This window comes from Schistocerca serialis, chromosome 3, assembly GCF_023864345.2.
Source record: "Schistocerca serialis cubense isolate TAMUIC-IGC-003099 chromosome 3, iqSchSeri2.2, whole genome shotgun sequence".
In the NCBI taxonomy this organism is placed as follows: Eukaryota; Metazoa; Arthropoda; class Insecta; order Orthoptera; family Acrididae; genus Schistocerca; species Schistocerca serialis.
Window position 1 is genome coordinate 423597245 of NC_064640.1, and position 12710 is coordinate 423609954.

Genomic DNA, 12710 nt, shown 5'->3' on the forward strand with positions numbered 1-12710 from the left:
TTTGCAAACAGCCTTCTCAATATCAGAATGCTTTAGAAATCTGAACAGTGGCTGTGACAAAGTGTTATCTGTAGACAGATGGTTAAGACCCTTGTTGTTAAGTGCCTTTTCTAAACTTTTTGAGAATTCTGGAGAGACTTAAATCTGAAGTCAGATTGATGGTATTTATTTCTTATACAGAGGTTTTACTTCAGCATATTTCAGCCAATAAGGTAATGTTTCAGTGATAAACAACTGGTTGCACAAATAACTTCATTGAAATTTTATCATGATCTCTATTTCTTTTTATTTCAAAGATTTTACCTTGGACATTATTTCTCCTGATGTAAACACATAATTATTATATATTATTACATTACACACACCACTGTGAAGTCCTTGGCCACCTCCTGTTGCACCACATATTAAGGCCTCCTCCCATGTGACCCTGGATTCAGCACTGTAAGAATTACCTCATAAATGATTCTGCATGCTATAACCAGTGTAACTCTGTCTTTATGTACAAATTCATTGCAACAATATGATCATTGTAAATAAGTGCTGTAATACAATTTTTCTGTTTGATGTTGGATGGCTACCATACCTTAAGAGTTAGCTTATGCACCTCAGTGTACTGAATATTAACATGTTTTGAGACAAGCTACTTACAACCTCTTAAACAATAATATGTTTAAGATTTTTTCTGACATAATCCACATCCATGGGGACCACTTCATTTATGATCTGTAGAACATACACTAGCATATTTGTTTTTATTTGTAAATATTTATTGTGTCTTCTTGTTTTTCAGACATATTTTATGTCCTGGAGGAGCTCCTCACTATTGATTCATTTGAACAAAAGGCACTTCTAATGTAATTTAACCTAATCTTCATGCTCCACATTGGGTAGTTTGTGTCCATCTTCAAGTGTCGGCCAGCTCAGGACTCTCAAAATTCCATTACACTCCCCCGTGGGTCATACACTTGCACTGCCTTCCACAAGGAAAAGGTACACAAGGATGTAATTTGGAATACAATCAGATTGTAATACTCTGGAGCCAATTCTTGCTGAATGTTGGTTGAAATGTTTTATAATACAAATTTAAAATTTTTATTATTTGCCCCAAAAAATTATCAAGAATGATGACAGTAAAACTTACTTTCACTTCAGCAACTAAATTCACATTTCTGAAAATTGAAATGCAAAGAAAGAGATGAAACAAATGATTCAAAATTCAAGCAGATGTTTAGAACAATGTATCAGCATCAGATTATGAACATTTTGAGAAACAGGATACACATAGATCAAACAACATCCTCCATTGTGTGATTGGGAAAGTCAGTGTTACAGAAAAAAAAGTGTCATGAAATGAAGTGGCAACGTGACAACAAGCACCAGTATACTTTGGCAGCACAGCAGAGGGAACATCAGCCTGTCAGAATTCAAATGGGGGTAGATGATTTGTTCTTTGAGAAATGGGACAGTCAAAGAGTGACAACTTATATTGTACAAGCTGTGATGCTATGATAGAAATGCTCTAGTTGAGCTAGTAATTAGAAGAGCATTATACACAATGAGAAACTGGTACTAAATTACACAGTGTGATTACAGCACAGGATAACTGCTGTTCTTTGTCACAAGGCTGTATTATACCTTTTTGTCCACAGTGTGGCCACAATGTTACAGCATGGCCAAGTGTGTGGACCTGTCTGCACTTATGGTCTAATGCTGCTGACTGTGAGCTAAACTGGTGGCACACATATCACTATGTTAGCTTTCATTAAGCAGATACTAAAATTGCTTCAGACAGTAATGAGATTGTGAATAAAGTTAATGGCATGCTGTGTGCGAATCTTAGTTGTTTTGTGTGAAACCTGCTGTAACAGTTTGTCTGTGACAGCCACAAATGTGTTACAGGCTACCATGATAACAGCAAACTGGAAACTTATTCTGCCAAATATCATAATGGACAAGTACCAAGTATGGCGTTTGGGGCATCTCTGATAACAATATTCAATGTCAGGTTCTATTATTTCAGAATGATCTGAACAGTAAGTGATATATCAGAACGATTTTTGAATCTAAGGTACTACACATCAAAGCTGTTTAACATGGCACTTTTTTAGCTGTACAATAGCTTTCCATATTGACAAGGAATGTAAAAGCAATTCTGAAAGAAACAAGGCTGTAATCATTTCCTTGATCTCCAAGTTTGCCTCAAACATAATGTATGGAACATATCTGGGGGACAGGTTGATCTGTAACTTGTTCATCACTGCCCTACAGTAACAAATTTGGTAGTTTTTTGGCCTCACATAAAAACTGAGTGGAGGTAGTTTTTCCAGGAACACATCAAGGCCCTCTTTGATTGCATACCATAAAATTTTGAGGCTCTGATTTCAGTATGTAATGGTTTTAGATTATACTCTAACTATTGCAAAAAAACTGTATATTGGTTTGTATCTAATCTGTATCAATTTCATTTTAGACAGTTCTTTCATGGTGCTCCAGGTTTCAAAACTGTTTATATATGGCATGTAACAACTGCAGAAATTAAAATCCAAACATTACAAGAAGTACATGTTTTTTCCCTAGATTTCTGTAACGACTTTGAAAGTAGAAACGTATGGTTCTGACCATTTCTATGCTATTTTTAGGTCTTAAGAACTAAAAAAAAAAAAAAAAAAAAAAAAAACCTCTGCCCAAACAGGTCATGAAGGACCAACGGTACTGACCAGCTGCTGTGTTATCCTCAGCCCACGGGCATCACTGGATGCAGACATGGAGAGGCATGTGGTCAACACACCACTCTCCCAGCCGTATGTCAGTTTACAAGACTGGAACCATTACTACTCAATCAAGTAGCTCCTCAGTATGCCCCACAAGGGCTGAATGCACCCCACTTGTCAACAGCATTGAGCAGACTGTATGGTCACCCATCCAAATACTAGCATAGTCCAACAGCACTTAACTTCAGTGATCTGATGGGAACCAGTGTTCCCACTGCAGCAAGGCTGTTGGGTAGGTCTTAAGAACAGTAACATTTAATAGGTTTTTGTAGAAGCAAACTTCAAAATACCAGCTTGCTCACTTCTATCCTATTGTAAAATGATGTCCATATAAAACATCTCCTGTAGATATGTAATAAAATAACTTGAAATGCAATTGCAACAGAATGGAAGAAAATGACTACAACATGAAAACATTTACAAACATGAAATGAACAAACCTATTTGAGTTTTTCTGTCATATTGTACAATTCTGTGGGATGATGAATGGTAGTCTTCTAATTCCCCTTGTATATGTGGTGGAGGAGAGTCAACTGCAGTTTGTTTGATAAGACGTCTTAGGTTTACTCCATGTGTAGACTCTTCTCGATTAGCTGTGGGTGAAGTACACTGTAACATATAAAGACCAACAGCTTTAATGACCACTTTTTCATGGCATAGCAATTTCCAACCTTAAGATCGAGACAAACAATTAGGGAGCCTTCCCTATGACAATTTTTCTGAATTATCATAAACTACCTCATTTAATTTTGACTTGTACCATTTTTATTTATTCTTCCCATCTATCTGAAAATTCATATGAAAGTAATTTTTTTTTTGCTTCTCTATCATTACACATTTGTCAATTCTATCAGAAACAAGATTATTCTAAATACTCTCCAATCTGACTTTAATGTGGTTTTGAACACATAAATTTATGAAAATGGCTAATAACTCCTAAATTAATGCACTAGTAAGGTGAGGAGATGAGAAGAAACTACTTTACAAGCTGCATTAGTTGCTGTAGTTCATATTTCATCCTGTCCTGTAATCATTTCAGAGTTAATATTACTTTCTCTGTTGCTTTGCTAAATTTTTTCATAGATTGAGTAAAACTCGTATTTCCCATGACCTAAATCAAAGGTACATACATGATTCAGGGAGAAACTTATGTTGACATCTGCTTTTGATACATTTATAAAGAAATATTTGCTATATTTTGATTCTATGACATATTAGTTATAACGAATTTTGCACTTACAGTAATTTTGCAGTTCCTAATTTGGTAGCTATTTTACTGTATTCAGATCCTACAAAATATCATTTTACCTTTTGCTTATTTCCATGAGTGCAGATGAAATTCTTGTTTGCCATTTACTTTACCATCTTTATCATCTCTATAAATGTTGATTCATATTGTTTAATATAGTTGGTAAAATAATTTTCATTACATTTTTGTCCATTGTGAAACTATTTTTATTTTTACTATAAATATACACTTCAATTTACTTGTCACTGTTATGACAGATTTTACAGATTTTTTAAAAACCATACAGATCATTTTCAAAAAATTTGTTAAGGGTTGGAGAAGTTGAAATTCAACTGTTTACTGGTGACTTCCCCTGAACCACTTAATTCTTAAAATGATTCTGTTGTATGTTACTGGCATTATATCTTCTCTCTATCTGCTTCCATCACAATCTGATTCTGAATTGTTCAGTTTTGATTACTATTCCCTTTTCCCACGAACTTTTAAAAAATTTCCTATAGCTTTATTAATCTAAACACATTACTAACGTTATTTACAAAGTTAATTGTTATGTTACTCTCTTTATCCACAGAGCTTTTATTTTCTATACCTGTGTTTGTTTCGTTCCTAATGTATATTTTCCTTGTCAGCTGCTACTTCTAATTTCTTGTTGTGGAGCAATAAGTAAGTAAATAAATAAATATTCTATTCCTAAAATCTGGCAATATCACTTTCTCTCCCTCCATCACATGTCTCTAAGTTTTTCTTCTTTTTTACCTGATACACATTTTATTTGGTGGCATTTGTCTCTCAGAAAACTCAAATTCTTGTGACATTTTTAATTTATCTCGCATTTAGTTTTTTCATTTCATTTTTGAATGGACAAAACTATTACCGAGAGAACTCAAAATTGAATCTTAATGCTCAAATTCTCAACTGCCTCTGTAGAATAAATTACAGGGTGAGTCACTAACTATCGCCACCAAGAATAACTCCAAAAGTATGATAGTAGCTGAAAAGTTTGTGGGACAAATGTTGCATGGGACAATTGGGGCCATAATATGACATTGGTTTCTTGTTGTTAGGTGGGGTTTCATCAGAGATATGAAGATAAACTTCATTTTTTAAGTGGGATGCTATAGTTTGGTACATATTTTCTGATAGTGGCTATCAAGATGAATCCAATGATGTGCAACGGTAAGTCTTTGAAGGTCAAGAAAGGCCAAACAGGTGGCATGAACATCCATTTGCAGAAGGTGTTCAAAGTGATAACCATTGGTATCAATGCAGTGCTGCAATCTTCTTATCATGGATTGAGTGGTATTCCTTATCACTTTGGCACTTATCAAAGCACATGCCCTGACAATTCTCTCTCGTATATCATGCAAATAGCAAATATTCGCTGAATACAGTGTATCCATCTAATGTGCCATTGACATGTAAACATCATTCAAAGATTTTGCAATACAACACTAATAGGAACCATAAGACTAGTACTGTCAAATCAAGGGACTGTGAATGATGTATTCCATCAAAGAACAACTCAATATGCTTCTCATATATGGAGAATGCCAACAAATTTCAGTGAGAGCTAGAGACTTATATGCTGAAAGATATTCTCAATGTACTAACCCTACATGTCATACATTTAAATATGTGTATGATAAATTTAATGCATCAGAAACATATCCAGCAAAGGAAAATTACTCACAAGGAAATGGATATTGCTACTCTTGCCACTGTGGTTCGAGATCCTTATGTTAGTTTGTGCCAAATTGCAAGGGAATCTGGCATGAGCCAGAGTAGTGTTGTTTGGGTTCTGTATCACCACAAATATCATCCTTACCATATCAGCCTCCACCAAGAATTAACTGGTGCAGATTGTATGGCTCGCACTGAATTTTGCCAATGGGCTCAACTTCAGATTCAGAGGGATGACACATTTATATTCGATTTTATTTACTGACAAGGCTACATTCATGAACCATGTAAATATTAATTTGCATAACATGCATTATTGGGCAATTGAAAATCCACGTTGGCTGCGGCAGCCTGCACACCAAAAAACGTGGTCGGTGAATGTATGGTGTGGAATTTTGGAGGACAGAATTATAGGCCCCTATTTCATCAAAGGAAATCTTAGTGGTAGGAACTACACCACATTCCTGGAAGAAACATTAGGTCTGTTACTGGAAGAAATACCTTTAGGAACAAGGAACAGAATGTGGTATCAACACAATGGGTGTCCAGCACATTTATCGCTGATGGCTAGAAATGAGCTGCAGAGACAATTCCCAAATCATTGGATTGGGTGTGGAGGAGATGTTCTGTGGCTAGCTTGTTCACCAGACTTGACACATCTGGATTTTTTCTTGCGGGGACTCGTAAAAGACATTGTTTATAAAGACGTTCCAACTACACCTGAAGATATGCGAGAGAGAATTGTCAGAGCATGTGGTTCAACAAGTGCCAATGTGATGAGGAATACTACTCAATCCATGATAAAAAGACTGCAGCACTGCATTGATACCAGTGGTCATCACTTCGAACACCTTCTGTAAATGGACGTTTATGCCACATTTGTGACCTTCGAAGACCTTACTGTTACACATCATTGGATTCATCTCGATAGCCTCTATCAGAAAATAAGTACCAAACTATAGAACTCCATTTAAAAAAATTAAAGTTGAGCATTATATCTCTGAAGTGACCCCACCTAGAAACAAAAAACCAACGTCATATTATGGCCTCCATTGTCTAAGGCAACATTTGTCCCACAAACTTTTCAGCTCCTATCATACTTTCAGAGTTATTCTTGGTGGCAATGGTTAGGGACTCATACTGTATAACTGTCATCAGGGCTATGGTTATTAATTTATATCTACAGTTATGCTAACTGAATAATTTGCATTCTGTAAACTTAATATTAATTAGCATAAGTTGCAAAAACAGTAGCATTTTTATGAACCCTCAGCATAATGAAGGAAAAATGGGTCAGCCCCTTGTTTTATTAAAACTATTACTTGTAACTCTGTCAAGACTGTGGTGAGAAAAAATCCTTTATTTGAGGTGACTAGTTTTGAACATAACATCCATTATCAGAGCATCACCTCCATCATAAATATTGATACACAGCATAACCACTACCTATGCGAATAGCCACAAACTGTGATCATGAGTAACATGTGTAAACTCATGTCCTGATGCTGTTTGGCATGAAATTCTGATGATTTGCAAATGTACTGGTTGTATTACATGTCAATACTTACAATGAAGGTGATGGTTCGATAATGGATCTCTTGTTCGAAACTAGTCACTGCAAACAAAAGGATTTTTTCTGACCACAACTCTAACAGAATTACAAATAGTAGTTTTAGTAACATTTTTACAAAACTACCTAATATCCCAAAAACCTCCTTCAGCTTGAAGTTAGTGATGGCTTATGAAAGGATTGTCTGTTAGTAACATGATGATACCTTCAGTTTGTACAGTTAGTTGAATTCTGGTGTAAAAAGTAAAGAAGAAAGATGAGAAAAGTCATAAACCAATTTGGTTTGTGGCTTAAGTAAAACACTCAAATATCATACTATTAATGTCCTGCTAAATGAAAAGATGTCCCTATTCGCTTGAAAATGTAAGTAACATTTCTTTACTGCAAGCTGAACAACGGTCAATTTCAATCATTACTGATTAAGACAAACAAAGTCATATGAGGCCTGTCTACAAATTATCTGATCTTTGGCCAAAAAAATATTTTGAATACCTGACGAGGTTCAAACTCTAATCCCCTTCAAACTAGGCCCCTTGTGCTAGCACACACTTAGCCCACCAATCCTTCCACTGCTGGAAACAACTCTGCAAGTCTTCTTTTGGAACAGTGTTCAGTTCCATTGTCATGTTCTGCATTATTTCTTCTCTGCTCTCAAAACAGGATTCTTTCAGTGGTGTCTTCAATTTTGGAAACAACTAGAAGTTGCAATGAGCCATGTCTGGAGAGTAGGGAGGCTGGTGAATGGCTGTAATTGCATGTTCAGCCAAGAAATTTTGGATCAAGTGGGATGAATGTGTGGAGGCATTGTCGTAATGAAGTTGCCAGTTTTTCGCCGTCCGCATGTCTGGTCTTTTGCGCTGAATTGTGTAATGGAGCCACAAGAGAACATTTTGATAGTACTCCTTTGTCACTGTTTGTCCTTCCAGTGTGTATTCGTGATTCACAATTCCATGGACATCAGAGAAGATAGTCAGAATCACCTTGATTTTGCTTCGCACCTGCCACACTTTCTTCGCCTTGGAAACTCGGGATGCTTCCATTGCGACAACTGTCTTTTTGTTTCTGGGTCATACTTGTACACCCATGACTCATCTCCAGTAATCACAGTGTGCAGAAACCCAGGATCAGTGTTGGTGGGGTTCAGAAGATCCTGTGCAACATCAAAATGGGGTCTTTTTGTTCCCGCGACAACAACTTGGACACGAATTTTGCAGCCACTCAGTGCATGTTCAAACCATCATGCAAAACTGCATGTGCCATGTGCCGAATCTTCACTCACAACAACCTCTTGGGCAATCTCCCGCATGGTCAAATGATGGTCCGCCATCAACAAATTTTGTACATCCTCAACAACAGCTGCACTCTGAGCAGCTTGGGGCCTGCCAGAATACTGGTCACTCTCCGCTGATGTGTGGCCATTTTTGAATCAGTTGAACCACTCCTTAATTTGTATTACACCCATTGCATCTTCTCCAAACACCTGCTGAATCTTATGAACTGCTTTGCTTTGAGAATCACCAACCATTTCACAAAATTTGATGCAGTATCTTTACTCAACATCTTCAGTCATCTTGAGGGAATCGGTAACCTTATGAACACGTTGTGTAGCACCTCACTCAGCGACTAACAGGCAGTGACTGACATGATGGAAGGTGGGGACAAAATTCAAGCATGCTCATAAAGATCTCTTCCTTCACTGTGCACAGTGGTGCCACACTGTTGTCTCTAGTTTGCATGGGAAAATTGCTAGAGGGTAGAGGAAATGCAATTATTTGAGGTAGCTGCATAGGCAGAATATACTATTACAGTATGAACCTAGTATAGTACTGTTACCGTGAAGAAACTTGTGTTTTTCAATTAATGTGTAAAGTAAATGTCAATTACTGCAAAGAAAGACCTCAGCTGTCAATTGAGTCATTTTAGAAGTGTCGTGAATGCTAAACAGCAGCATTTTGTATTCGTTATGGGTTACATTCAGAAAGGTTATGACAGAACTATATGTGAAAATTTCTGTAACACAGAATAACCATCAGACCAGAATTAAATTTAATGAAAACACTAACCAGTATTTCCTTTTATGACCAGAATGATTGAATTATATGAATATTACAATTCACAGTGCATTTAGAAGTTCAAGTTAAATATGTAATACTGGTATACGGCTGATGAGGAGTCACATACATAAGTTCTCACAATCATTAGGCCTACATAGCCTTGTAGGAAATACCATGATTTGAAAATGTCAAAGGCAGCTAAACATACAAATTATAGACATTGAGTGCAGTTGTACTATTATTGAAGATCTAGGAGAGTTTTAGCAGAAAATTCTGCAATTATTAGTTCAAAGACATAGTAATCCTGAGCTAACAGAAGAAAACCATTTCAAACATATGTACAACACTAGACAGTAAGAAAATTTCATGCTTCCACAACATCGCTTAAAACTCTACCAACAGACACCCCTGTACATGGGAATGAAAAATTACAATAAAGTCAAGGGTAGTGATGTACTGAGCATGGAGATAGGTTCACTGAAGAGAAAACTATATGATCTCCTGATGGAAAATGCTACTATTCAACTGAGTAATTTATAAATGATGAAATCATCATTTGAATAGTGTGACTGTTTAATATTACAGCATTGTGTATGACATTGTATGCATATATATAGATAATCTACTGTTACATCATAAGAAAAACAATTTAATAATATTACTGTGTCCAATATCAACCTGCACTGGTAAAAAGTAGTGAGAGGAAATTATGTATATCATAAGGCTAAAATTGACGAGTCTCCTGTACAGCATGATAAGATGATCTGTAAATGTATGTTATGAGATTAGTAAAATACAAATACAAATGCACAAGAAGACAAGAAAACAGTAGGACACACAAGCTGGAACATTTTCAAAACTTAATATTTTCTACTACACACAAGCATATAAAATAATACCTCTTTCCTCCATAAGCTTTCAGATTTTTTCTCCATGACTGTTTACTTATTCTTTATGTTAAGAATGAATGTTATATGTATTTCTGTTCCATCTACAAATGACTTCTACATTTCATGAAGCATGAGTGTTACTGTGAGCTTACATTTACTGACTTGAGAAACTCTTAGTTTGGTGAAAAAAAAAAAAAAAAAAGTGTCAGTGGCTAAAGGCTAGTGTCAAGCTTCAATTTATGCCCCAGAGTAATTATGTTAAGAATGATAATGTTTTATCAGTAAATATAAAATACTAATTATCTATGATGACACATTAATGGTCATAATATGTTATGAAAGACACCTTCAGTATCCAAGACAAAGTTTTCCCATGTTGTTTTCTGTGAAAAATAGAACTATTTGTAATGAAAATGACTATAGTTTCATTTAAATTAGGTAATGAATACAGATTAGTTTTGATATTGAAACTCATGTTGAAAATATGAAAGAACTGTGAAAAAATATATAGAGAAGTAACAAAATGATCTTTGATAGTGGCAGAAGCTGGAAGAAGAGAAGTTGGTGATTATGGATCCATTAATTTGTACATTCAAAGGATGTAGATATTTGAAAAGTTTGTAGGGTATTTGGTGACCTATGTAGTAGACAGAAACATAAAATTTCTACTTACTGCATGTTCATTGTAAAGTTTCTGTGGTATTCTGATGGAAAAATTCATCTACAGTATAACAATGAATTTGATTTTGAATTAGCACTCAGGATACTGAAGGAGAAAATGGTTATGTAGAATTTGACAGAAAATGCATTAGAAGCCCTATAACAAGTCAAAATTAATGAAAAAATAGTTAAAGTTCCCTAAATAGCTTCAGAGATCATAGATCTTATTGAATGACACAAAAATTCTGTGTGCACAAGAAGTATATGAAATAAGTGCGGAAAAGAATGGCTACTGTAAATAAAGTATTGCAATAGAAGTTTTTTTTCCTGTTCAACAATCAAAGGAGTGGTGGCAAAATCAAAGCACTGAAATATCTATATTACAAAGTATTTATGGAACAATATTAGAGAAGGAATGTTGCTGCTCATCATATAGTGGAGTTGCTGAGTCGCAGATAGGCACAACGAAAAGATTGTCACAGTTATAGCTTTTGGCCATTAAGGCCTTTGTCAACAATAGACACACACACAGACACACACACACACACACACACACACACACACACACACACACACACACACACACACACATGCAAATGTGGCTCGCACACCCAACTGCAGTCTCAGAACCACCAGTGGTTCCAGTTGCCTGAGAATGCAGTTGTGTGTGCAATTTGTGTGTGTGTGTGTGTGTGTGTGTGTGTGTGTGTGTGTATTGTTGTCAAAGACTTTAATGGCCAAAAGCTATAATTGTGAGAATCTTTCTGTTGTGCGTATCTGCGACACGGCATCTCCGCTATATGATGAGTAGCAACTTTCCTTCTCTAATATTGTTACATTCCATTGTTTGAAAGTATTTATGTAAATATTTATCTATGAAAGTGCAAGAAAACAACAACATGTGATTACAAACATCACTAAGAAGACAACAAAAGACGAATACTACAAATACAGTCTAAATTAAGGAAATGCCAGAGCGACTTTTCAATTTTTGCTCTCAAAAGTAGAACAGAATGTACCAAATAGTTTAATAGAACAAGAAGTACAGCTGCTATTGTGTCCAATGATTTAAATTAATATCAAACATAGGTGTAAGACAGACACGAGGAACCCAACGTGAAAACATGATCATATTAATATGAATGTGATTAACAACATAATATTTTATTTCCTTAAGATAATTTTATGATCCACACAAAGGCTTTAGTACAGTTTCAGAAATTCCAACAGTTTATTATGATTATTTCTATAACACCTGCTACTGATTTTATCTTTATGGGGGACCACGGTCACATAGAACTTTTTGAAAGACATTTCTGCCATTTGACTGTAAATTACTATTCAGTTATTTCACACAATCATTATTTTGGCTTTATAACCATTCTCAAGTGCAAGTTGCAATATAATTTAAAGTGTCTGACATGTCCAAATGACATGTCATCATCAAAACAACTTGTCAATTGGGTATGTCAGACACTTTGTGGCATTTCAACTTGCACGTTAGACTGGTTTATAATACCATAATCATGATTGTGTGAAATAAATGAATAGTAATGGCAGAAATTTCTTTAAAAAAGTATGACAAGAGTGTTTAAGAACTCACGTAGTGCTTCCATATAGAGGATCTTCAACAAGTGCTTTCTCTGTAGAGGATCTTCAACACAATCCAAACTGTGCACTTGCTCAAAGGTTATTGTCAGGAAAGTAATTCTGTATTCTTTTGTAAACTACATTCTAAAATGATAATGAAAATGATAGAATGAGGTTTATGGGTCTATAATAATAGGTCGCTGGCTTATCTCTATTTTTATAAATATGTTTTACTGCTGCATACTG

The 12710-nt window shown here is 35.4% G+C and overlaps 1 protein-coding gene across 1 annotated transcript in view; it reads right to left on the reverse strand.

The window, feature by feature from the left end:
* Window positions 1-12710, reverse strand: part of LOC126470304 (protein unc-79 homolog) — an 857658-nt gene that overhangs the window by 257400 nt on the left and 587548 nt on the right. Inside the window, exon 37 of the mRNA XM_050098074.1 lies at window positions 3212-3380. Coding sequence (XP_049954031.1) covers window positions 3212-3380 — 169 coding nt within the window. The remainder of the gene's footprint in view (window positions 1-3211; window positions 3381-12710) is intronic.